The sequence below is a fragment of the Eurytemora carolleeae genome, unplaced genomic scaffold (assembly GCF_000591075.1).
Source record: "Eurytemora carolleeae unplaced genomic scaffold, Eaff_2.0 scaffold28, whole genome shotgun sequence".
NCBI classification, from domain to species: domain Eukaryota; kingdom Metazoa; phylum Arthropoda; class Copepoda; order Calanoida; family Temoridae; genus Eurytemora; species Eurytemora carolleeae.
In genome coordinates this window covers 409632-437151 of record NW_019396147.1, presented here as the reverse complement: position 1 = coordinate 437151, position 27520 = coordinate 409632, and the positions used below count along the sequence as shown (strand labels likewise).

Genomic DNA, 27520 nt, shown 5'->3' with positions numbered 1-27520 from the left:
TTTATTATCGTCTTAATATTTCGTCGAAACCGGCGATTCATCCAATCCGACCTTTAAAAATCAACTTTTGTGATTATACCAAATATGATCACTGATATGTTTGGACGTCTATCTACTCTATTCTCATATATAACTCTGATTTATATGTTACTTCTAAACATATTTCACTGTAAATAATAGCGTCATTTAGCGCCCACCATGAAGTCTCCGGTTTCTTAGTTTACAAGAGACTGCGCATCCTGCGAGGAAGGCCCCGTAAGATTTTTAGCAATGAAAACGACATTTAACTAAAGAAGACGACATTATTTATAGACGTTGGTATTATTTTTCATTAATAAGGGTGCGGTCATCGTAGGCTTAAAAAATGGGTAATGTTACATCGTCTATACGAAATAACCCCCCTACTGAACTTCTGACCTACTGCAATATCGGACCTACGCCAGCTGTTTATTTTTGTATTATTTGAGGGTTAGGTTAGATTAAGACAATTTCTGGGCCGAGCGCTGCGGCTAGGACAGGCTAAGGGGCCGAGAGCGCCGCGGCTAGAACAGGCTAGGGGGCCATAGAGAAGCTGCTATAACCACGTGCTAGTAGGTCGGATTAGGGTTAGGTTAGATTAAGATAATTTCTGGGCCGAGCGCTGCGGCTAGGACAGGCTAAGGGGCCGAGAGCGCCGCGGCTAGAACAGGCTAGGGGGCCATAGAGAAGCTGTTATAACCACGTGCTAGTAGATCGGATGTGAAGTATTATAGGATTTTGCGTAGGTCAGAAGTGGAGTATAGCGGATTGCGTACTTCTTAGCTCAGACAATGTAACATTTTTCTTCAGGACCATAAGCTTATTCTGGATCTGCTGGATTACATTTAACTGAACTTAATTTACAGACCCCCCGGCCCAGCCTTATGAAATATTTTACGTGCATTACTCCGCCTATCACTGAGAATTCTGGACAAATTCGAGGTTGACTGTATAGAAAAATTCGGAATTAATGAATAGCAAAATTATAAATAGCTGTTAAAACTAAATTTCTAGTGCTTATTCAGCCAGCAGTCGATACGTTTCACTATTTCCAAAACAGAAACTGCAGTGGTATTAAGTTTAATTGCTTCTAGACCGATCACCAATTAACGTCATTAACGATTCACAACAGTCCTCTTTAAACATTGATCAAGCTTGAATTTGACATCATTATCCCTGTATTAGTTTTTGAAAACTGATCTTCATTTGTGATTTATCTAACTTTCTCATTTCTTGCCTCAGAAACAATGCAGAAAATATCAGAATTGAGCAATTGTCAAACTAAACAACCGACGCCTTCTTCCACATAATTACTCAAAATAACATTTTAAGTGCACCGTTGTGAACCAAGCACGCCCCTCTTCAAATACAGGGTCATATAAAATTACAACGTCAGTCCCGTTAAGCTTTCATTTTTTGTTCTGATATTTTTTCTAGTGCTACTGCTTGTCATGGCAGGTATAAAACGTATAAAAAAACAATAGATTAAAAAATGTATTTAAAAACAAAATATCACAGATGTTAGAGTGGTGGATTAAGCGTACAACAAAAATACAAAATAGCCTTCTTATGGAAGAGTAGGAAGGAATTCCATGAAGGACTGATACAGACTTAAATATGAGGGATGATATACGCTCTCAGCTTCCCCTAATCCTGGAGATTCAAGATGTTTCTACATGCGGAGAAGAACCCTGAGCCTCGGATATTTTCTCCAAACAGAATTTATCGAACTCCTCCGCATGATGCTTTTTCATGAACACCTTGAAACCGCTGAGTAGCTCTGGTTTCACAAGCACGTACTTTACCATGATAGTCTCCAAGGCAGCCTTGACGTCCGTAAAATCTTCACGAGTTTTATAGGATTTAATCGCATCTTTAAATAACGCAAACTCGTCCTTAGTAACAGTTTTCTTCAGCATTGTAACATAGTGCTTAGCTTTATCATGAGCATCCTCCTGAAACGTTTTAGGAGCCTCAGCTTTTGGAGGTTTCTGGAGATTCTGGGCCTGGTTTTCATCCCTGGTATCGGCTGAGGGAAATCCTCGAACTGCAATTCGAACTTTTTTTCGAGGTTGAACAGATTTCAAAGGAACAGGGAAAGGTTTCAAGAACACAGCTGAGTCAGGTTTAGAATTTTGCGAATGGAAATTTATTCTCTCTGACGAGGTTGAATAAATTGATTCAGCAGTAGATTGTTTCTCCAATTCTCCCTTGTACTCCTCAGCACTGCAGTTAACCGCCGCAGGTTCATCATCCTCAATCCTTATATTTACTCTTTGTCTTTTTAAACTCTTGTTCTTGTTGATCATGGCGGTTTGCTCCGCTATAAAATCCCCGCGAAGTTTTCCAATTAAACTGTCCGTCTTGAAAAAGCTTGCGATACCTTTGATTGCAGTTCCAACCTGGTTGTGAGTCTGGAAGAAGGGTTGAAGCCAGCGTGAGAGTGCCTGGCGGGCCATCTGGTCACAGAACCGGTTATCAAGGAATATTATAGCTCCGTGGTCCCTAAAACATTTAAGTATTAAATAATGCAAAGAAGTTAATTTGACCAAAGAAGTTACCTAGAGTGTCTGATGACCCTTCCTACAGCCTGGTTGGTTGCCCTGAATGCTTCTAGACTATACCATCTGCTGCCGGTCATACCTTGACCCCCAGTCTTACCAGACTTTTTTAACTCATCATCGAGAAACTGTCGTTTTAGTTCAACCCTGAAAATAATTTTGAAGATGATAAATTAAAATATGTAAGTTTTTCCTCATTGACTTTGTAAAATAATAAAATATTTGAATACTAAAACATTTTGAATTTAGGATAAAAAATGTTTTCACCTCGCATCCTTGAGAGGAGGATAGGGTAGACCCATGATAAGAACTGCTCTTCCATTATCGTCGGCGAAATCTAAACCTTCGGCCACCTTTCCTCGGCAAACAGCCATGAAGCAAGCCCCTTTCACATCCTTGGCCGCAGTGTAATATTCTAAATGCAGAAATTATTATCTATTTTGGTAATCAAGGTAGTTTACAGGATTTAATTTTTTTTTGAATTTTACGCATTTAAAAATTTTGTTTTGAAAACATTCATAGATCATATTATGAAGTTTTGGAATAACAGATATATTCTATTCTATTCTATTTATTCGTACACAATTATAATGGTACAATTTAAAATCAACGAGAAATGAGATATATAACAGATAAAATATAGAATTAATATATAGTCTAAAACAATAAAATAAAATAAAAAAAAATAAAAACTTAGTTAGTTTTTACATATATCATCAATAATTCCATCTATTTCATCATCCTTCTAAAACATTTGGATTTGACCGGATTAATAGTAAATCTTTTAACAGTGGAATTCTCCACGCATTTTCAGCCGGATTCGCGTGAATCATGTTTGACTTTACTAGAGACTTGTTCAAGGACAGTTTATCTACATAGGTTTCATTTGCAATATTAGATAAATTCTTACATAATTTTGTTCTTTGGTCATTTTTGCATAAATCAAACAATAGTCGGATGCTGAGCTTGCGACTTTTACACATAGATTCGCAAAATGATACAAATCGGCTACACAACATAGTTTTTAAATGAATTTGCTCAGAAATTTGTTCAATAAAATATCTATGAGTTTGTCGTGGCAAACCAAATAAAATACGAATAGCAGTATTCCAAGAAGTATACAATTTTACAGTGTTAACACAAAACAAATCCCATAAGATGGAACCATATAGACTAGATGCATATATGTTATAAAGCTTAACAACCATTGTAGGTTCAGAAAAATGAAATTCTTGATTCAAAGAGTGAATTATTGATATAAACTTCGCACGTTTCAAATTACAATCTCTGGTCATAGAATTATCGGATTGAAATAGATTTCCAAGATGTTTAAATTCATTTACATATATTTATATCCATGGTTTGGAACTTTTAACGCTTACATAAAATGAAAAACCATTTTTTGCTCACAAAAATCAAACCTTTCATAGTTGCTGAGAGTGCATCCTTCTTCTGAGGTTCCAAGAAAATTGGTTTTACCATCTCCAGTTTAGACCAGATACCACAGTTCTGCCAGAAATCCCGAGTTGAGTTCATCAAACTGAAATAAAAGTTCAACTGCTATTTTTTAAGGACTTAATATATAGTATATAACTTTTCAACATTCAAAAATCATTATATATAAAAAAAGTGCACAAACATTTCATTAAATTACCTATCACTAATATTTGACACGACGTGATATATAAAAAGACTTAAACCTTTTGTCCAAAAACTTTAAAGCATTGCAAACAAAAATAATAGTTATTTAAAGACCCAGCTCAAATATGCAAAAGATCCAAAGAATCGAATATTTCAAGGAATAAGTTCATTCCAAAAATCTGGCATGTTAAAAACTTCTGAACCTGTAGGATGGGAAGAAGATGAGAACACCATGAGGGACTAATCTGATGATGTTCAATACAGTTTGTCCAAGAGATGTTAGATATTTAGGATCAGATCTGCATCTGAAGGAGGAGTTCAACTGGGTTCCATCTGGACCATGAGATAGGACTCCACACCAAACCTAATTCAATTTTTCTGATTTTACACTCTTCAGAGTTAAAGATTAGGCATTCAGGTGTGCTGGAGAAGGGGGTGGGGTACTCGTACTGTCGCTGAACAGACTGGAAAGACTCTTTTACTCTCGAAAATTGGTCTTTCACCGAGGGAAAGGGTTAAGAAGAAAATTTTAGATTAAAGGAACAGTAGACGTTATTTCAAGTGAGTCTTCACTGAGAGTTGCATGTCCGATTCACAACGGTATCCTTTAAACCTTAATCTCATCAAGTATGAATAAGTAATCTATTTGGTTTCTTGAGAATTTCTTACTTCAGAAATTATTGAGAATTTATCAGAATTAGCTTTATCCAGCTTAATCTTCCATATTATTGATCAAATGAGGTTTCAAGGATATTTCCAGCTTAGTCTTCCATATTATTAATCAAATAAGGTGTCAAGGATATTTCCAGATTAGATTTCTTCCATATTATTGATAAAATAAGATTTCAAGGATATTTCCTGATTAGATTACTTCCATATTATTGATAAAATAAGATTTCAAGGATATTTCCAGATTAGATTTCTTCCATATTTTTGATCAAATAAGGTTTCAAGGATATTTCCTGATTAGATTTCTTCCATATTATTGATAAAATAAGATTTCAAGGATATTTCCAGATTAGATTTCTTCCATATTTTTGATCAAATAAGGTTTCAAGGATATTTCCTGATTAGATTTCTTCCATATTATTGATAAAATAAGATTTCAAGGATATTTCCAGATTAGATTTCTTCCATATTTTTGATCAAATAAGGTTTCAAGGATATTTCCTGATTAGATTTCTTCCATATTATTGATAAAATAAGATTTCAAGGATATTTCCAGATTAGATTTCTTCCATATTTTTGATCAAATAAGGTTTCAAGGATATTTCCTGATTAGATTTCTTCCATATTATTGATAAAATAAGATTTCAAGGATATTTCCAGATTAGATTTCTTCCATATTTTTGATCAAATAAGGTTTCAAGGATATTTCCTGATTAGATTTCTTCCATATTATTGATAAAATAAGATTTCAAGGATATTTCCAGATTAGATTTCTTCCATATTATTGATAAAATAAGGTTTCAAGGATATTTCCAGATTAGATTACTTCCATATTATTGATCCAATAAGGTGTCAAGGATATTTCCAGATTAGATTTCTTCCATATTATTGATAAAATAAGATTTCAAGGATATTTCCTGATTAGATTACTTCCATATTATTGATCAAATAAGATTTCAAGGATATTTCCAGATTAGATTTCTTCCATATTATTGATAAAATAAGATTTCAAGGATATTTCCAGATTAGATTTCTTCCATATTATTGATCCAATAAGGTTTCAAGGATATTTCCTGATTAGATTTCTTCCATATTATTGATCAAATAAGATTTCAAGGATATTTCCAGATTAGATTTCTTCCATATTATTGATAAAATAAGATTTCAAGGATATTTACAGATAAGATTTCTTCCATATTATTGATCAAATAAGGTTTCAAGGATATTTCCTGATTAAATTTCTTCTATATTATTGATCAAATAAGGTTTCAAGGATATCGTTGTGAATCTGGAATACCTTAAATGGAGAGTTCTCTAAAAATACGACAGTCCCTTTAAAATATATATATATATATTCTGTCTGTCTGTCTGTTTGTAATATCCAATAAACATCAAAATGGCTGAACCGATTGAGCCCAAATTTTTAGTGAGACCTCGCGTGAACCAGGGAAGGTTTATAGATGATCAAACTTTCAAAAATTTGCCTCTAACAAAATTTGATTTTTGAAAATTTTGAGAATCCACAAATTTTTTTGATAAAATCGGCGAAATTTTTGTTTGTTTTTATTTTACAATGTATACAAAGAGAAAATGTTCACAATTGAAATAGAAGATTTGTGCAAAGCGCCCTAAAAAGCCTATAATTATAAATAAATCAATGTACATTGTACCTGACTAGCTGAGATGATGTGTTTGTTCTCAAGCTGAACTGGGAACGGTATTCCTATTTCTTCCTGGAAAGCTTGAAGCGGAGACAAGGTTCCACTGGTCAGGATTATAGACCTAAATTAATCAATCGAAACTATTTAACAATCAATCAATAATAACTATTAAACATCAATCAATCACTCAATGAATTAATTTATTTTCAATATGGTAAAGTTTGGTGTTTATGAGATATCCCAACGATAAAAAGCTTACATCTCATTTGTCGTATTCAAAGTTGAAAACTTTAGAATATCGAGATATCAAGATCAATGTTTGATCTCCTCTTTTTTTAATCTGCAGATTAATTTAATTAATATTCAAGAAAGTGTCAAAAATGCAACAAATCATTGAGAAAAATCTCTTTGGTCTGAACCCAGCAGGAATTTCCAAACGAGAGGATTAAGTAGAAATCAAAAGTGGTTCACAGTGTATATCTAGATTTAGCAATCAATATCCAAAACAAGAGTTTTCAGCTCTGTTTACCTAGCTCCGAGTTTTGCTAATCTCTGCATACTGAACCCAGGACTGAAACACCAGAGGTTCAAAGTAACAGTTTCACTTCGAGATTTAAGAAATCCTCGTCCTCCTTCACTCTTCTCCTCCTTACTTATATGAACCTGAACCAGAGAAAATATTTATCATGTTTTATCTACAATAAGGAATTTTTTTAAGCTTGAAATATTTTTTAAACACTTCTTTTTTTGTGGAATTTCTTCAATTTTTCTTATTTTGTCCGCACCTAATTTGACAATTTTGAAAATATGAATTTATAATGAAAAGAGGGCGTAATGGCACCATCTTTTTTCTCGATTTCCTTCATACTTGGCTACCAGGGAACTTTTTATTTAGTCATTATTGAACTGAGTAATAAATATCAACTATATTTTCAGATTTGAAGAAATTGACGGTTGTCAGTTGACAAATTAGAGGTTATCTATTGACACATTAACGGTTATCATTAACAAATTAACGGTTTTCAGTTAATAGATTAACAGTTATCTGTTAACAAATTAACGGTTATCTTTTAACAAACTAACGGTGATCTGTTCACTGATCGACGATTTTCTGTTTGAGAGTTGAATTCAAACCTTGTATAAAGTCTCTAGATTCTCCTGGCTCACATTCTCGTTGAATGCAATAGATATTAAATCCGCTAGTTTTGATAATCCTCGACCTTTGGTAGACATCCCACCCTCATTCTGCCCATTAGTGTAGTTAACCAACAGATCTAGAACAAAACAAAAATAAAGTTGTTGTTAAAATAATAAAGCTGTTCAAATTAAATTAATAAAAAACAATAAAAATAATTAAAGAAATTGTTTATGTTTAAAAATTTATAGCTTAATTTAATTTAAAAATAATATTTTCGAAATAATCAAATATTAATGAAAGTAATTCAAGTTGCATGAGAGCAGTAGATTTACCTAAAGTATGCTGTACATTGCCGAGTTTGAAAGCTCCAAAAACATCTGAGATAAATGATCCAGGTTTTGTTAAACTTTTTTGATTCTTCATGATATTCCCCAATCCTGTTTCAATCTCCAGAAGAAACCCTTTACATCAGAAAATTTCGGTTAAAAATGGAAAAAAAATATATATATGGTTAAGACCTATTAGAAAGCACAGGGGCTTGGCCACTAATGTCCAATTTTTAAGCTTGATTTTATTGCTACTATGTTCCAGGAAGCCAACAAATATGAATTCGGAACCTGAGCAGTGAGCAAAACTTTTTGAATATTTTTAATCCAGATATGACTATGACTGAGTGAATTTAAAACTTATGGTTCAATTTGTGAAAGAAATGCGTCAAAATGTTGGTTCCAATTTTGACCTTTTGGTCCGAAAAAAAACCTTTCCGATTAAAGCACAGTTTGCCAAACAGCTGACCTTTAATTGCGAGCATCTCAGATTCATTTAGATCCTTGGATCCAATTTGTTCTCCTTTAACATCGAACCCCACAGCAGGTTCGGCCATCTCTTCACTTAAACATTAAAAATGATATACTGTTAATATTATTATGTAACAAATCTGGAGAAAAAAAAACATGAAATCCCGAGACTAATAAAACAAAATATTTAATTTCTTTTTCACATTTTAATTAAAACAATTGTGACCGGATCTTAGGCAACTATTTTGCTGTTAAAATGAGCAAGTAGGATAAGTTATTAGATACCTGATAGAACTAATATCTTAATCAGAGAAGTAGGATAAGTTATTAGATACCTGATAGAACTAATATCCTGAACAGCTTGAGCTATATCTGCCAGTGTTATAGAGACAGAGGCAGATTCTTCACATAGTTTCTGAATGTTGTGCGCCTCGTCGAAAATAATAACTGCGCCGGTCAAATCAAGGTCAAGGGTTTTTCTTGTCTTAGGGTCTAGTCAACAAAACCTTTAGATAAATTCAACAATAAAGATAATAACAATGAAAATAATAATAATATCCAGTCAACCATATTTCAATGGAAGTCAGGGAAGGCTTCCATCAAAAAGAATGATGAATATTAATGCATCTATTGATCTGACACTGCATATTTCAAGCATATTTAGATTTATTGACATCAGGCACCGTGGACTCGATAAAAGAAGACCAAGAACGTTGCCATTCGATACTTTCAGATGATTTTTGAATCATCAAAATAAAATATTAAATCTTTATTATTATTTAAAGACATAAACTCCAACATTGATGTCTCCTAGATTGAAAGTATTAAGATTATAAGACATATATTTAACTCGATCTAATTAATTGATTAATTGATAGATTTATAAAAAGACTATTTTAATAGATCTTCTAAATCTCGAAGTTCTGTCTTTCTTTATAAAGTTCATGGTATATAAATTGACAGAACTAAAATACAAGCCTAAAAAACGAGAAAACCCTCTGAAAGTCCACTGTGCTAAACAATTTGCAAAACTTTTTAGGTTCTTACTTGGTTATACTTGTACCATATCTGTACCATAAACTTTGTGTACGAAAAGAACAAAAAAAATAAAAAAAAGTAGTAAAAATGTCACGTTTTAAATGAAATAATAGATGATTACTTAAAAGGTTTGTTCAATTCCTAGTAGATAATTATAGGGCATGAATATGACGTCAGCTGACTGGTAGAGCTCACGTGACATGTAGAAGGGACAGAAGTTATGTTTCTTCCCAAGTTTGTGAAGCTCCTCAATATCCATGATTACATTATCCCGCAGCTCAGGTCTAAACAGACAGGGGTATATTATATATATATCTTCAAGAATTACCCACCCACCCCGGGGGGGATAATTTTTAATTTTCTGGGGAAAAATGAAAAATTGGAGATCAAACAGCCATTTTTTATCCTTTGCGATACTTTTTACCCAAAAATTCATTTAATTTCTCCTAAAAAAACATTTATTTTCCTTAAGTTTAATTATATTTTACAAACAGAGAAAGACTGCTTTTCAAAGAGAGGGGGAAGGATGAAATTATACAACCTGTAACAAGATCAAATAATTTAGAACCAATGCCATAAAATAACCTTTCTTATTTATTTTTCACCTTTCTTTTTGTTTCTCTACGTTCTGATGGTATGAACAAGTCTTGGCTTTAACACGAGCCTGTAATATATTTCATTAAGTTTGTTTCCAATAAAAAATTTAACAACAGAATCCAGTGTGGGTGGGTGGGTAGCAGGTCAGAATATTATTTTTAAATGTCGTCAGTATTTTTAAATTTTTTATATTTCTGTTTATTAATGTATGGAGATAAAATACTGCAGATAAAGCAATAAAAAAGTTTGAATAAAATATGGGATATTCATAATTCTAGTTTACCTGACACATATTTAATTTCTCCCTGCTAGATCCAGCCTCCATAACAGCAGGGTTAACACACAGCTGATCCCTTGAACCAAGGATAGATACTTTCATGTGTCGGTAGGTAGTTCCTAGGACATTTACAGTATACAGTATACAGTATACACCTTCATGTGTCGGTAGGTAGTTCCTAGGACATTTACAGTATACAGTAAACATCATACACCTTCATGTGTCGGTAGGTGGTTCCTAGGACATTTACAGTATATAGTATACAGTATACACCTTCATATGTCAGTAGGTGGTTCCTAGGACATTTACAGTACAGTACATATATAGTTTAAAGTATACACCTTCATGTGTCGGTTAGTGGTTCCTAGGACATTTAAAGTATACACCTTGATGAGTCAGTAGGTGGTCCTTAGGACATTTACAGTACATTACCTATACAGTATACAGTATACACCTTCATAGGTCGGTATGTGGTTCCTAGGAAATTTACAGTACAGTACAAGTACAGTATACAGTATACACCTTCATGTGACGGTATGTGGTTCCTGGTACGTTTACAGTATGCAGTATACAGTATACACCTCATGTGTCGGTATGGGGTTCCTGGGACGTTTACAGTACATTACTGGAGTATATTATCTTACCTGCTAGTTCTCCCATAGCTAGAGTGAGCTGAGAATGTGTCCTAAGCTGGAGTATATTATCTTACCTGCTACTACTCCCATAGCTAGACTGGAGTATATTATCTTACCTGCTACTACTCCCATAGCTAGACTGGAGTATATTATCTTACCTGGTACTACTCCCATAGCTAGACTGGAGTATATTATCTTACCTGCTACTACTCCCATAGCTAGACTGGAGTATATTATCTTACCTGCTAGTTCTCCCATAGCTTGACTGAGCTGAGAATGCGTCCTACTGGAGTATATTATCTCACCTGCTAGTACTCCCATAGCTTGACTGGAGTATATTATCTTACCTGCTACTACTCCCATAGCTAGACTGGAGTATATTATCTCACCTGCTAGTTCTCCCATAGCTTGACTGAGCTGAGAATGTGTCCTATACTGGAGTATATTATCTTACCTGCTAGTTCTCCCATAGCTTGACTGAGCTGAGAATGTGTCCTAAGCTGGAGTATATTATCTTACCTGCTACTATTCCCATAGCTAGACTGGAGTATATTATCTTACCTGCTAGTACTTCCATAGCTTGACTGAGCTGAGAATATGTCCTACTGGAGTATATTATCTCACCTGCTAGTTCTCCCATAGCTTGACTGAGCTGAGAATGCGTCCTACTGGAATATATAATCTTATGTCTGGGTCCTCCTCCCATACTGATCCAATCTATAAATAATGCAATGCTAAAGAAATCGTAAAATCGTCAAAAACAGAGTTCTTTAGGTTTAAAACATATTTTGGCGTTAAGCTTTCAGTTCACACAGACTTAAAAGTTCGGTCCTTTTCGCAGAAAGCTGCGACTTTCGATCACAATTTGACCTTGTGGACACACTCTTAGCTTTTATTCTTCTTACTTTTTTATCGGCAGATGCACTTTAAACGAAAAAGTATAAAAAGACACTGCGTGAATTTAAAGATTGTTGCAATATAGACCAGAACACGGTTGAATTCAAATTGTATAAACTGAACCCATCTCGCCCTGGTTAGACACGAGTGGGATGGTGCGATATATAATAAGGAAGAACCCATTTAAGAAAATTGGACTTTGAATATTTTGGCATATAATGATTTTAAAAGGATCTGTTGTTCTAAATAATTTCACCTGCAGCAGGGTCAGCGTTAGCTGCAGCCTGCATCCTAGCAAGCTGACCCATTGCCTTGGTTTCCTCGAGCCAAGCCAGCGAGGAGCAGAGAAGAGATAAGGTTTTACCAGTTCCTGTTGGAGACTCCAATAAACCATTCTTACTCTCCCGGACACATTCTAATACCTTTATAAATTCCAATAATCATTAACAGTTGACCACCTTTCTCTACCATCTCTAACCTTCTTAAAAAAATATATACGTTGTAAAAATTACAGGGGGCTTTGTTGAAAAAGATTTAAATTTAAATTTATTTATTTATTTTACTCATGTTTTGTTTAAAATCTGTTAAAATTATTAATGCAGAGAAATCTGTATATGATTTGATTTGATAACCCATCTGTATACAGTACATCCATGTTTTCCACTCCCTCCTACAGTTCATCCCTGTTTTCCACTCCCTCCTACAGTACATCCATGTTTCCCACTCCCTCTTACAGTACATTCATGTTTTTCACTTCCTCCTACAATACAACCATGTCTTCCACTCCCTCCTACAATACAACCATGTTTTCCACCCCCTCCTACAATACAACCATGTCTTCCACTCCCTCCTACAGTACATCCATGTTTTCCACCCCCTCCTACAGTACAACCATGTCTTCCACTCCCTCCTACAGTACATCCACGTTTTCCACACCCTCCTNCGGGTGTCACATCAAACCCTCCTACAGTACAACCATGTCTTCCACTCCCTCCTACAGTACATCCACGTTTTCCACACCCTCCTACAGTACAACCATGTTTTCCACACCCTCCTACAGTACAACCATGTTTTCCACTCTCTCCTACAGTACAACCATGTTTTCCACCCCCTCCTACAGTACAACCATGTTTTCCACCCCCTCCTACAGTACAACCATGTTTTCCAATCTCTCCTACAGTACATCCATGTCTTCCACTCCCTCCTACAGTACATCCATGTTTTCCACCCCCTCCTACAGTACAACCATGTCTTCCACTCCCTCCTACAGTACAACCATGTTTTCCACACCCTCCTACAGTACAACCATGTTTTCCACACCCTCCTACAGTACAACCATGTTTTCCACACCCTCCTACAGTACATCCATGTTTTCCACACCCTCCTACAGTACAACCATGTTTTCCACCCCCTCCTGCCAAAACAGAACTGAAAAAGCCTGTGTTGTGAATATCTTGCAGGATTTACGGCAGACACTCAATCAAGCAAAACAACAAGCTTACTAATTAAAACATTTTCTAAGGAATTAGATTTTGTTAATTCCCACATTCTAGTACAGGGGTAATCATTGTTCAAGCCCTGGGCTCTAATATGCCTGCTTACGTAATAATTCTTTCTCTAGCACATTATACAACCCAAGTTCTTCTTGTAGGACACTCTATCCAACTACATTTATGAGTTTTAGCGCAACATCTTGACGGTCATTTTATGTATATAAACCGCAAAAATCGGACTACGGACCTTTCCTATTAGTATATGAAAGTGAAATGCCAGGGTTTTTATTTATTTCAGCTGAATGGTAAATGTCTACGGACTATGCGGACCGTGGGAAAAAAAAATTTCGGGTTAATTACTTTAAAGAACGTGAAGTATTTTAGATTTAATACATCCTGGTTTTACGAGAATATAAAATAAAATAGATATTAACAAGTTATGCAAATACATTTTACTAGAATAAGGCGCAACCTTTCTCATGTACTCAATCTGTAGATCGTAGGGTTCGAAAGGGAAGTTTATGTTTGTCCCGTCCACGTTCACAGATTGATATTTTATCTCGTTCTTGGACATTTTTAGTTTTTAGCTCACAGCCGTTTGTTTTCCATCTGAAACCAGATTTAGTCTTGACATTTATTTGTATATTTCGTGTTTTAATTACAAATACAATTTCGAGTTTAAGTGCTAGTTAATTAAGATATTGATCACATTTTCATTTATTTAAATTATTAAATGCTTATTGATTAATGTTCCAATTTTACTGGTTCAGGACAAAATATTATTTCATATAAAATTTCTTGGTAAAAAAGTAAAAGTTAGGCGGGTTAATAAAAAAAGTAAGCAGAAGGAGAGGTGAAATAATTAATAAATTTGGTGTATGAATGAATTGTATGAATTGTATGAATTCTATGAAATAATTTCAAGGATTTAACACTGAACAGAGCCTGTGATCCCTAAATGATCGAATCCTCCAATTCACCCGGATCCGGGTTTAACGGAAAATTGTTTCAAGTTTTAAGCATGATTATTCCAAGACTTAGGGAATACAAAACTGAAAAATCCAAAAAAAAGTTTTTAAAAAAGGAAAACATTTTAGATTTTAAAATTTCTAGTCGAATCCGGATCCGTTTCAACACAAGGACCCTGGACCAATCATAATAAATACTAAATAAAACCTAGCACTGAGAATAGACCACTCAACGGAAGTGGACGAAGAGTAAGATCCATTTACAAAACCGGCAAAAATAGCGTTCCACATTTTATTCGCTATCGATTAATTTTTTAAATAAACACAAAGCTTTCAGTTAAAAAAAATAGGTAAAACAGTTTAAGTTAATAATCATTATTTCTTGTTAAAAAATGGTTTAAAATATCTTTTAAAAAAATAAAGAGTTTGCGTGTGGTAATCAAAAGAAATGGCGTCTATTTTTCTGGTCCATGGGCAGGGATATCTTGATTTTGGATAAGCTCTCAGGGTTATGTTTATATGTGAGAATAAGAATGCATCCCGGAGAAGCTACAAAGAATCCATTTTTGGTTTTTATCACAAGTTTATCCAGGGTTCTTTCATCGGCAGTTTTGTAAGACTAAACTGTCAAATTTCTAAATCGGAAATTAATTTTAATTTGAAGAAGTTTATAATTTCAAATTCCGTGGAACTTTTTTTTTACAAATACATAACTTCGATCAAATGCACAGAATCAAAAGGGGATTGCAGGATTGGGTTTAATTTGAGAATCAAGATTAGAAAGTTTTCCGGTGGATTGCTCTTAGGCCTTCCTCTTCATACTCTTTCTTTGAAACCCACATTTTCTTGAAGGTATCTAGGGAAGCCAGGATAGATCCTCCGATCCAGGTCGAGTAAAGACGTTCTTGCGGAGCACTTATTCTTATCTTTATATCCTTGGGCGCCAGCTTTTTCACCTCAGAGAGGAGTCGATCCCCGAACCCTTTGAACAATGTGGATCCTCCGGATAGAACAATGTTCTGAAATAGAACTTTTCTTAAGTCCATGTCAGACTTTTGGATTGCTAAAACTAGAATCTCATGAAGTCCCTCGTATTCCTCTCCGATCAGATCAGGTCGGAACAAAACCTCCGGAGCTCGAAACCTGAAACAGGAGAACCAGCTGATTTTTTATAATATTAATTTCATGCAAAAGTAGACATAAATTAAAACTTCACCAACCGCCTGCGGATACTATAAAAAATTGAAAATATCAAAATTTCGGGTGTCACATCAAATCAAATATTCGCGTTCAATTTAGGACTTGGAGCATTATTTGACATAATTTAATCTCCTGTTCAACAAAACAACTAACCTTAATCTCTTTTCTTTGAGCAACTTGAATTTCAGTGGGAGAATAAGTAATTATATTCCCTGTTATCTAAGACTTACTTTTTAATCCCCCGAGGTTAGTTATTTGGTTTAACAGGAGATTAAACGATAGAATAAGAATACTACTTAACTTGGGAGACCTCATCCTCATGAGGATTAATAATTTGAGGGGAAACCTGCTTACCCCTGGGCCTCCTTAATCTTTTTGTGGATCTAACCCTTACAAGAGAAAATGAGTGGGTTACCCCTTAATCTTATTATCTTTCCTTAACTACCCGGTTAAGTATTAATCAATTGTTGTAATATTCCATGATTATTACATTTAAGATTTATTTTTCGTTGTAAAATCTTCTCCTTGAACTTCCTAAATCATTTTTTCCCCAGTAGTTCAGAAATGTTTAAATTTGCAAAAAGAATATTTCATTATTGAATTCAGAAATTTAAACGATTTTTTAGGATAAAAAAATAGCTGGCCGATGTAGAATTTTTAATTTTCTCTCAAAATATCTTCTGAAATCATCTTTATAATACCTAGCAGGGCCTATATCTAAACTGGAGCCGTCTGGAAGCGTGTAACTAATCCTTTCCGTCTCCAGGGTTTCCTCCTTGGCAGGGTTACTTGCTAGATAACAAGCTCGCTCCTGAACAAATCAGTCAATCAATCTTTACCAGAAAAAAAATTATAAAATTTGAACAGTTAACAGTTTCGGATAGTAAAATTTTATTTTGTAAAGATAAATTCAAAATATTTCCTTAAAAATCATTCCTACAAAATATATTTTACTACTATACAATTGGGAATTTGTTTCAATTAGGGGTAAAAGTTATTAAAATTGAGGTTTCTTTTTACCCCCCTCTCACGATCCAAAGATACGAAAATAATCTAACTACATTTGAAAATACCAAAATAATTAAATTGTTAACAAAAAATTTATATGGTTTCGATCCCAAACTTTCAAATTTATTCTCAAAAGTTCATATTTCGGCTTTGGCAGATTGACACATTATTTCTCAACTTTCATATTATACTTTTAAAATATAGTTTTAGGCTGACTCTATGTGAAATAATAAGACATGACAAATAAAAACAAAATATATTTTTGGAATCCTGATATTTGTGTTTATAGATAACAAAACTTTGCGACAGTTAGATTCAAATAATTTTTTAGATTTTTTATATAGCCCTTATATCTTCCATTTACTATTTTATAATATGCTTTTAAGATAATAAAACATGAAAACAAATGATAACAAAAAATATTTTTAGGAACCTGATACTAGTAGTGTTTGTACTTAAATTATTTTTTTAATAGTTAGATTTAAATAATTTTTTTCAGTTTTACTGTCAAATAATTATAAGTTTAGTCAGTGTCGGATAAAAATTAACCGAAATAAATATTTTTTATCTTAAAATGTTTAATGATTCTGATTTTACCTTTATCTGTCGCACGATCTCAAATTCAGCAGTTGTTCTGAAGTTTGCCCCTTCCTTCCTGAGGAGAAGTTTCAAATATCTCGTTACATCCCGTCCTGCCACATCCACCCTCATTATACTATGAGGCATAGCAAACCCTTCGTATATAGGAACAGCATGGGTTACACCGTCTCCTGCATCTAGGACTACTCCTGTTGTTCGTCCTGTAGCGTATAAACTGAGGACAGCCTGTAGAGAGACGAACAGGGCGGGGACGTTAAACGTCTCGAAGAAAATCTCCGCGGCTTTCTCCCGATTTCTCCGGGGATTGAGCGGAGCTTCTGTTAGTAGAACGGGATGCTCCTCAGAGAAGGTCTGAAGCTGATCCTTGCTGTAAATATACTGCCAGATACGCTCCATATCGTTCCAATCTGTGACAATACCATGTTCCATTGGATACTTAATGCTGAGTAGTCCTCTGTGCTCTTGAGCTTTCGGCCCTACAAACAGATCTCCCTCTAGAGCTCCGGCCATCACCCGAGTATGCTTTGGTCTCCCGATATAATTCGGGAAATGACATTTTGGGATTTGATCTCCGGCAAACCCAGCTTTTATTACACCGGAACCATTGTCTATGACAACTGGTTGATTTACAATAACATCGTAGGTTTCCATTTTCTCTGAAACAATGCGAACTATGTAATATGTTTTCTGAAATACGACAACAAATACAGATGCTTGCACTGATGTGGAATTGATATTGATAAGAAAAAATGACTACAATCTGGTGACTAATAATTTAATTTTAACCATAACTATACATCAATTCACATTGGAAACTGTTAACAGCATAAGACATATACTTTGATAGGAACTGATAAGATTGCAAAATCCAGGAGATAATATCAGCAGCGCAGGTTACATGCAAGAGATCGAGGTTTAGTTTACATTAAATTTATGTTTGATAAATATTTCATATTTTTTATTTATTTGTGATACCAGGACAAGCAATTTTCTCAGTAATAATGTCAAAATACAGTTCCTTAAAGGGATTGTTTTGATATTTAACTAAATGAGGGGGGTACTAATCAGCGGCAAAAGATTTATAAATAGAACCATCTATGGTTTAAACTATTCTAAGAGTTAAAGTTTATCAAAAAAGTATGAACTTCTGTCATAATTCTGATAAATAGTTAAAAATATCATATCACGTTTATTTAATTAAAAACCAATATAATATAATTTTTAACCTTTCTTATCCAACCTCATTTTGGAATTTAAAATCTATTTAAACCCCTGAATTTTAGTAAAAACTTTAGATGGATTTTTCCCTCCGATATCTCGCCAAAGTGATAAATACACAACACCAAGTGGTTAGATGTCATAACAATCTTTTAAACGCTTTTACTTCAGTTACAATATGTATCAATACTTTTACTTGTTATCAGTTCAACCAGAAATATTTAAATTAATAAATATCTCAGGTCTCAAATGAAATTTAATTTTCTGAATGAATATTTGAAAACTGTGCATAGTAAGAAATCTAAAATTTGGAATATAATCATTTTCTGAATTCTTTCCTCGCTCTCCGGAGCAACTCATCGAACCCAGGAGCTCCACCATTTCCATCCTCTCCCTCCACATCATCCATATCATAATAATCCTCTTTACAAAAGGTTCTACGTCCCCCGAAGCAAAGATCATATTTAGGATGGGACGGATTCTCGTTTCCGCGTTCTATTGCTGTGTACGCATCCGCAGAGTTTTGAAAGGTTAGGAAACCGTAATTATCTCCGCGCTCTCGAAAGTGAACACTAATATCGACGATGGGACCGAAAGTTTCAAACCTCGTCCTGAGATCAGATTTAAGGGTTCCCTCAACTATACCCCCGACATAGATTACACGACGCTCTTCAACCTCACTCTTATGCTCCGGGTTCTGTCGACGCTCGTGGGTTCGCTCTCGAGGATTAGAATGTCTCCGAGGCCTGTCTTGATCACGAGGATCATAATGTCTTCCTGATCTCTCATGATCCCTGTTAGAATCCCTCATTCTCCTGCCAGATCTGCTACTGCTAAACAAAAAATAAGTTTAAATTAAAAAAATAATGTCTAACAAAGTTTAAAAATAAAAAGGAATTTTACCTTCTGTCTGGAGATGAGCTACAACTTCTAGACCTTCCTCTATATCTTCTCCTCCTGTCTCTAGAGCTATGGCGGAGTTCCCGAGGATAGTTGGATCTCCTTCTTTTATAAAAACTCCTGTAGGAATTGTCTGTTTCGTCGGAACTACTTTCAAAACTATCTCTCCGACGTTTAAGGTGAGTTTTATCTACAGAATTTTCAACTTTCTCAGATGCTGGAACCACAATCCGGGTCCTTTCATCACTAATATAAATCTCAGGTTTACAATTAGCTCCATCATCACCCGGAGCTTCTAGCTTCATATATTGAGAAGCATTGTCTACAAGATTGTATTCAGGTTTAGTGTCACTAATATCAGGTTTAAGGTCAAAACTATCCATGGACGAAACTACTATTTTCTGATCTTCCCCAACACTTTTACTTATATTTGTTTTAAGCAAAGACTGCTGGGGGCGGAGAAGATAAGCTGGGAGACGGTTGTACCCGTGATCGTCCTGGACTGATCTACTCTCCATGGTTTGCACAGAAACACTAGTTAGATAACGTGGCAGCTTGTCATACATTGTCCCGTCTTCACTAGCATCACTCATCTCACAAGACTCTAGACCTGAATCCTTCTTGGTTTCAACCTCCTCTATAGGACTCTCCACCCTGGCGACTCCCTTGCTACGGTTCATACTCTCCTCCATCTGCCGCATCACCTTGTTATGTGCGTTCAGGTACTTCCTACTAAATTTACTCGTCTTACTGGGACAGCAGTAATCATGGTCGGAAACGTTATTAGAGTAGGATGGTAATATTCCAACGTTTCTCCATTTACCAAGAGTCGCTGCTGCTGTTCCGAACTTTGAAGTTTGTTTTCCGCGAAAAACCGAAGAATCTATGTTCAGAGAACTGTCGTTCTTTCGATTAATCGGCTCAATTATTGCAATCGTTTTCCGTCCTTGACTTGCCGCTCGGATCTTATCAATGAGCTCTTTGGGCAATGACTCTCGAATACTATTGGACGAGAGTATCTTTGCCGTTGAGGTTCCATCACTTTTGGGCGAAACCGAGGCTATTATCTTAACATGAGAGTTGTTCTTATTCTCACTATACCTAGACTGTGCACTGTCAGGATTGGTGCTGATTATAGAGGTTCTACACTGATTAATCAGACGACTATAGCTGGATTTCACTACATCCGCCGTAGAACGGGTTGAAGCTATAAAGAAATCCGGAGCATTTGAGGACCCAGGACTTCTTATTGGACTGATAGGAGTGCATAGCAGTGGAGAATCTTCTCCAATCTGTCTACTGGATCCTGTCAGCTGATTAGAGATAGATACTCTAGGACAAGAGTTAACAAACCCTGAGCTCTGGACGGAGCGGGTTACTCCCAACCCTCCTGTTCTTGTGTAACAAACTCCACGCGTCACAATAGGTGATCGGAGTGCAGAACTTATTTGAATCTGTCGGGACTGGTTTGATGTTATTACTCCGCGGTATGTATTCGTCGTATTCGGTTTTTTCAACGTAACAGTTTGCTGTTGTTGTTGAACTGGTTCAGGTTGATCTTCAACTGTATTATTGACACTAGAAACTGACGTTTGGAGTATATCTTCTACTTCTGTGTTCTGTAATGAGTCCAGCTGATTATCCCACTCATTTAACATCTGATTAAAATCTTCATCGATGCCAAAAGACTCTTCTAGTTTTAAAGAATCATCATGAGAGCTCTGCTCTGTGCTCCAGATATCCAGAGGAAAATCAACCCCGTCCAACTGGAGATCGGAGCAAAGATCAAAATCTACTCCGAGCGCTGCAAAATCCTCATCCTGACCAGGCTGGAACATCTGATCGATTTCAGGTTCGCCTCCGCTAAATCCAGTCTGCAATATATCTTCGGCAGATTTATAATCTGTCACTAAACTAGCTGCCATTACTTCATTTACGTTCTCTGAAAGACAACAAAAGAGTTTAAGACAATTAAGGCTTTCTCCTGTCTCAGGCAGTACTGCCTATAGGACCAGATTAACCTGTTCACGTGGGATATTTTTTTCGACTATGCATGCCAAGTTATAGAAAGCAAGGGAAAGTCAGCTGACACTTCAGATATTTAAGGAGTTTCTAATTTAGATCACGAGTTAAGTCGACGCGAGCAGGAACTAAAAAATTTTGCCAACTTTAACTTAGCATGCCCAACCCTCCCTGCGTAAACATGATCTATACAGATACTATATAATATGAATCCCCTAACTGCTGTAAACTGGTAAAACTGCCCATACTAGAGTACGAAGTGCACCTGAATCAGTCAGGGAGGTTGCGGCACGAAACTAGTTTAGAACTGTTTAAAATATGTGGCGGGAATTTGCACTATTTCTAGTTTATTATATATGTCTGGAAGGACTGGAAGGGGAGGGAGGGATGGATGATCTTAATTTTGAACTCGGGTCTCACTTTCTCTCTTACTTTGTAAACTCAAGCTAATCATATTCCTTTCTAAATTGTTACCGGGAAATCAATTTCTTCTCTGATAGTTAATTAAGATGAGATAATTCATACGAGATGACATATCTAGCCGCCAAACTATCGTCCTCTTCCCTGGTGTAACGTGAACTACACGACCATTATCTATTGAGAGAGCGGGCACAAATGTGGGATTATAGAGTCAGGGGCGTATAATTCAGGAATTTGTTCAGATGGGGAGGGGGGCTTAAACTTAAGTTTTCACCTACCACAGATTTCATTGGTCCAAGAGGGGACTGAGACCCAATATCCCCTGAATATACACCTTTGGATACGCTTATGAGACTATATAAAGAGCGCCGCTATTTATCGAATTGTTAGCAAATTGTTCTGTTAGGCATGAAAAATGGGCGCAAACGGGTCGAGTTTGTTCTTCGGGGGGCTTAAATTTATTTTCTTTCAAGGGCCGGTGGACTGAGCACCCCCATGGAAATCATAGATTTTACTCAACCCTAGGGGGAGAGATTGATAGAGGTGCAACTAGGGGGGGGCGGCCGGGCGTGCGCCCTCCCCTAGCACCTGAGAGGGGGGGCGCCCCCTGCAGAAAGAAAAGAAAGAAAGAATGGCATAAATCAGTATCACAGGAATAAGAAAACCAATAGAGTTTTTGTAGAAATTTTATTATACTATAGAGTTTAAAAAAATATATTTTTATCTTTCTCAATTCTCATATGGCTAAAGGCTATTGTAAACATTTAGTGTAAAAAAAGTTCTGAAGTCAAACTTTTAATTCTTTTGGTAAAATATTCCAAGTTTGAAATATCAAATGTTTACACCACTCGGTGCAAAGATTTAGGGATTAGAATATTTGAGTTTGTGGCAAAAACTCAGTTCCAAATCTAGAGAAAATTCTGAACCTGGCAAATTTCTAACTGATTATCATATTTGATAACTAACAAGATTTTTTTTTTTTTGACAGAAATTCTATAAAATCGATAATGAATTTAGATTGAATGTTGGTTAGATCAATCATTAATTCAATAACTTCAAGAGAAAAGGTAACATTATCTGTCCTTTTTCAATGTAGATGATTGAAATTATTATTTACCTATGTATAAAAGTCCTAGTTGAGCCTCTAGAGATTGAGCCCCCATTGCCATAAGCCACCCCCTGTGTACGTATCTGCCTGAAAGCTATTATAGCCATGCTTATACCCCTGTACAGACGAATTGTCCAATTAAACATGGGAATTAATAAAGGACTTAAAAATCCCATTTGATATCCGAGTTGACAAAGTGTGTAAAAAAAGATACGTCTTGTGCGACTTGTGCAGACCAATTCTAATTGTGGTTTTTCTTTAATATATTTAGAATTGTTGGAGATATTAATTAAATTTTAACAATTTTGCTGCGATTGCAGGATCCTGGACAAATTTCTAAACAGACGATATAACGTTGCTGCACTTAATATCTCATGTTTATTAGGACACCCTGTATCAATTTCCCCTACATGATGTTATATAATTTTAAAACATATTTTGTAATTAATCAGGACATTGACCCTTGGCCATATCATACAAGTAAATTTTGACAGTCACAAAATAATTAGTCATGTTTTTTTTAAATTATGCTTTATGTATGTAAATATTTTCATAAGATCATTATTATACATATATCTGTATAATAAAACAAGACCGGCTGCCGGCTGGCCAAACGGCTGGACCGAATAAGCTGAAATTTGTTGTCGGCACTCATGGGTAGCCTGCAGGGGTGACATAGGTTAAAAATATTCTATTTTTTTATCTTTTTTTTAAAATTATTTTTTTTTCCTACGGGCAAAGCTGGGCCTTTCAGCTAGTATAATATATAATATATATATATATATATATATATATATATATGATATTATATCAAATTTTTTGTGATATGCAGCAATGTTCTTAAAACTTCGACTTATTTTTCTATTAATATTTACTAGACTTTAAAGATTTAAGGATAAAAGAGAACTTCATGGGTTTAAGGAAAGAAATATATATTTATTAAGTGTTAGCAGATTGAAATGTGTGAAAAAATCCAAACTATTATTTAGGATAAACTGCAGCCTGAAAGAAGAAGGCTATGATCCACTCAAGAACTACATATGCAGGATTGCCTTTAATCCTGTCAATTTTCAAGTTGAAAGAACATCAAAATGTTATTTTATTCTGTATTTTAAGATCTAAGATATATTGTAAACCAGATTTTTATCGAGCATCTTAAAGGAAACTAATATTGGCACATTTTAAATATTAAAACTGTAAACATGTAATATTTAATCCCAAGCTTTCACGGCAAATAATGATCGTCATGTTCCATATGATCATGGGAGATCAAGATCAGTAAAGACTTGCTCCCTAATCCTATCTCAAGAAGTGATCCGTTAATTCAAATGACATTCAAGGCACAAAATAATTATCAAAACTATGTTCGGAGACTATATAAAGCATTAGATTAATTAATTGTATTACAGTTGTTTGATCTAGTTGATCATCAAGAGTGACCAGTATAACCCGGAATTCTTGAGGCTCCAAAGAGGCTATAGGGTTGTCTCACAAACACAAGTAGGTTAAAAAACAGACCTTATTGAAATGTATTTAATTGAAGAAGATAATTGATGTTGAAAACTGATTGATCAACTGATCAACTGATTGATCTTTAGATGCGGAACAGGCCGGACTGATACGAGATATCTTTACCAGTGCTTCCTATCTACAGTTTGATCCTACATCTTATATTCACCCATCTACACCTCAGCTTTAACAAAGATCTCACGGTGATCTACAACTGCACACAGATTATAGTCTGTAAAACCTCCCAGGTATTGTTTAAATCTAACGTTAATCTTGTTAAACGTTAGATTAACAATAATTCCTATGCAGGCAGAAAGACTCTGAAGACGACTGTACGTTTCGTTTCTGTACTACGTACAGTGAAGCCCTTAATAACGAATAAATCGTAAGAATTTATCAAATGTCGTCTTGACAATTTTTCAATGAGTTTTATACTATATTACGTAAATCTAAGTATTTCCGAAAATAAATAAATAGCCATGAATATGCGGGAACAGTTTTAAAGAGTTCCATAAAATCATTTAATTAAAAAACTAAATATCTGCAACATTCCATAACCAGAAAGTGAAGAATACGACATTCTGCCTGAGTCTTTTTATCCTAACTTACTAGTTTCTTAATTCAAATTAGAGCTAGGATGTATATGTATAGTATTCACCCGTCTACAGGCCGATGATGAAAATTATTTCTAGGGCTGACTACGAAAGTAGATCTAAAATCATTTCATGAATTCTTTCGATGTATTCGTTATTAAGGGTTTCACTGTTTTACTGTTGCTCTTGAGGAATTGTATCTAGATCAATTCTAGAAGGCGAATACTTCTTTTATTTCAATAATTATTCTATAAAAGAATAACATCGTTCCTGACCTGACTTCAAACTAATTTAGGAATACCTGATCTACGTGCATTCATTTTACGGAATCAAGGAAGAATTGCAGTATGCAGTTTTCACAGGACACACATGAAAAGTTATTATCTACTAAATCTAATCTACATCAACTCTGTAATATCCACAATGAGAACTAGTTCTTTACATTCGCAGGAGAAATTATACTGACACACGGAGAACTTGAAACCTGATGAAACCCCAACATAAGATATTTGGATCAGTACGCGAGAAAACCAAAACCGCCATCAAATGTAATATTTATATTAGAAAGCTTTGGACACCACTGTATTTCATAAAATATTCTCATGTGCCTTTCGAAACAGAGGTTTTAATCTTTTATAAAGTTCTTATATAACTCTTCAAATCCTTTTTATCTGGTCGTAACATTTTACCAGAGATCCCACATTGAAATATTGGATTTTAATGTATTCTGTCAAATAACTTTATCTGGTCACAACATTTTACCATTCATCACATTTTATAAATAAATCTTAAGAATCATAAGAAAAAGTTTTAAAGATTATAAGAGAAAGAGAAAAATAAGAGGATAAAAATAGAGTTTGTAGATAGAAAAAAAGTAATGTGTTTGTAAAAAAAATATAAAAACGATTTCTCGTTTAAATTTTTTAAAACAAGATACGAGATATAGATTATCCTAGGTGATGGGCGCGGCGTTGCCGGTGGAAAAAAATATTTTAAAAAGATTAACTCTTTTAAGATTTTTTTAAAAGATTGAAATGTAATATTATTCATTTTATTTTTACTTTATTTCATGAACTGTTTAAAGATTTAAAAATGAGAGAAATATGGGATGAAAGGAGAAGAAATATTGTGTTTAAGGTTGAAAAAATAAAAGAACTATATAGTTTTTTATTGCAAGTGGTAAAATATGGTACAGATGGGTGATATATGTATTATAAACACAGACTACACAGACTGCTTATCTCCTTACACAGGGTGGGCTACGTAGGCCTAAGTTGACCCGGCACGACATGCTACGTTTTTACGATAGGTTTTTAGAGTGCCATCTCACGGTCACTTGTTGCACATAATACCCATTCAGGAGTTAAGTTTTACAACTTTTAAAGAAATACTCCAATTTTAAACATGAAACATAACATTTATGAATTCAGTCTTTTTTGAAGATTTTGTGTTTCGTATCCAAATCATCCAAAGGGTCCTTAAATATCCTTGAGTACAGATGTTTGCTAATTGGTCGTGTACAGTACTTGTCACAAAAGAACATTCTGTGGAAAATATCCCATATTTTAGCTGATAATCGATCTCTGTAACTCTCTTATCTCTGATTATAAACTATCTGGAAACCCAGCGTTGCCCACATCATAGTCATAGTTACCCTCGCCGTTTTCCCGCGCTTTGTGTTTAAATCTAATTTTAGCTGAAGTGCCCGCCCTAGCCCATGGAATTTCAAAATTCAGCAGATGTCTACCAAGGATTCCCTCAAAAAATTTATATATGTATATGAGCGAAATGTTTTTTATGTAGAAGATTGTTTCTAGGAGTATTTACTTAAGCATATACAATTTACAATTTACAAATTATTTTTGCCGACTTAAAAAAAACATGGATGATACTTATGCATTTACAATTCACAAATTATTTTTGTCAATTTAAAAAAATCAAGTTCATACTTAAGCATTTACAATTTATAATTTACAAATTATTTTTCTCAACTTAAAAAAAATCATGGGTCAAACATATGCAATATGCATTTACAATTTACAATTTACAAATTATTTTTTCCGCTTAAAAAATCATGGGTGATACATATGCAAAATGCATTTACAATTTACAATTTACAAATTATTTTTTTCGGCTTAAAAAATCATGGGTGATACATATGCAAAATGCATTTACAATTTACAATTTACAAATTATTTTTGCCGACTGCTTAAAAAATCATGGGTGATACATATGCAAAATGCATTTACAATTTACAATTTACAAATTATTTTTTTCGGCTTAAAAAATCATGGGTGATACATATGCAAAATGCATTTACAATTTACAATTTACAAATTATTTTTGCCGACTCAAAAATAAATATTGATGATACTCAGGCATTTACAATTTACAATTTACACAACATAAAAATAATCGTATTTTACACTAAGGCATTTATAATTATCTGTTAAGAATTTACAAATTATACTTATATATGTTTATTTTTCAATCTGTTCCCTATGAAATATAAATATTACAAAGGAACATAAAACACATATACACTGGACTCA

The 27520-nt window shown here is 34.5% G+C and overlaps 3 protein-coding genes across 6 annotated transcripts; all 3 read right to left on the bottom strand.

Annotated features, from left to right (window-relative positions):
- Window positions 1-1498: 1498 nt before the first annotated feature.
- LOC111696402 (regulator of telomere elongation helicase 1 homolog) lies at window positions 1499-14020 on the bottom strand. 2 transcript variants are annotated; one of them, XM_023465998.1, is made up of 17 exons: window positions 13895-14020; window positions 12186-12351; window positions 11657-11749; window positions 10404-10516; window positions 10129-10187; window positions 9665-9807; window positions 8821-8977; window positions 8484-8578; window positions 8021-8149; window positions 7685-7824; window positions 7080-7213; window positions 6560-6671; window positions 4424-4584; window positions 4001-4119; window positions 2847-2994; window positions 2580-2726; window positions 1499-2523 (listed from the first exon to the last, which is right to left on the bottom strand). In XM_023465998.1, exons 1-17 carry the CDS (start codon window positions 13994-13996, stop codon window positions 1680-1682), a joined length of 2862 nt encoding a protein of 953 aa, XP_023321766.1. In that variant the 5' UTR covers window positions 13997-14020; the 3' UTR covers window positions 1499-1679. The 2 variants fall into 2 exon arrangements, with proteins under 2 accessions (XP_023321766.1, XP_023321767.1); XM_023465999.1 differs by lacking the exons at window positions 11657-11749; window positions 12186-12351; window positions 13895-14020 and adding an exon at window positions 11042-11069.
- Window positions 14021-14049: 29 nt separating this feature from the next.
- On the bottom strand, window positions 14050-17919 carry LOC111696404 (beta-centractin). The gene is made up of 3 exons (XM_023466002.1): window positions 17196-17919; window positions 16292-16401; window positions 14050-15533 (listed from the first exon to the last, which is right to left on the bottom strand). The coding sequence occupies exons 1-3, from the start codon at window positions 17847-17849 to the stop codon at window positions 15167-15169; spliced, it is 1131 nt and encodes a 376-aa protein (XP_023321770.1). The 5' UTR covers window positions 17850-17919; the 3' UTR covers window positions 14050-15166.
- Window positions 17920-17957: 38 nt separating this feature from the next.
- On the bottom strand, window positions 17958-21362 carry LOC111696403 (peroxisome proliferator-activated receptor gamma coactivator 1-alpha). 3 transcript variants are annotated; one of them, XR_002764076.1, is made up of 3 exons: window positions 19320-21359; window positions 18583-19249; window positions 17958-18216 (listed from the first exon to the last, which is right to left on the bottom strand). XR_002764076.1 is itself a non-coding variant. In XM_023466001.1 (2 exons), the coding sequence occupies exons 1-2, from the start codon at window positions 21239-21241 to the stop codon at window positions 18736-18738; spliced, it is 2433 nt and encodes an 810-aa protein (XP_023321769.1). In that variant the 5' UTR covers window positions 21242-21362; the 3' UTR covers window positions 17960-18735. The 3 variants fall into 3 exon arrangements, 2 of the variants coding, with proteins under 2 accessions (XP_023321769.1, XP_023321768.1); XM_023466001.1 differs by having other exon boundaries at window positions 17960-19246; window positions 19320-21362; XM_023466000.1 differs by having other exon boundaries at window positions 17960-19249.
- Between the last annotated feature and the right edge of the window lie 6158 nt (window positions 21363-27520).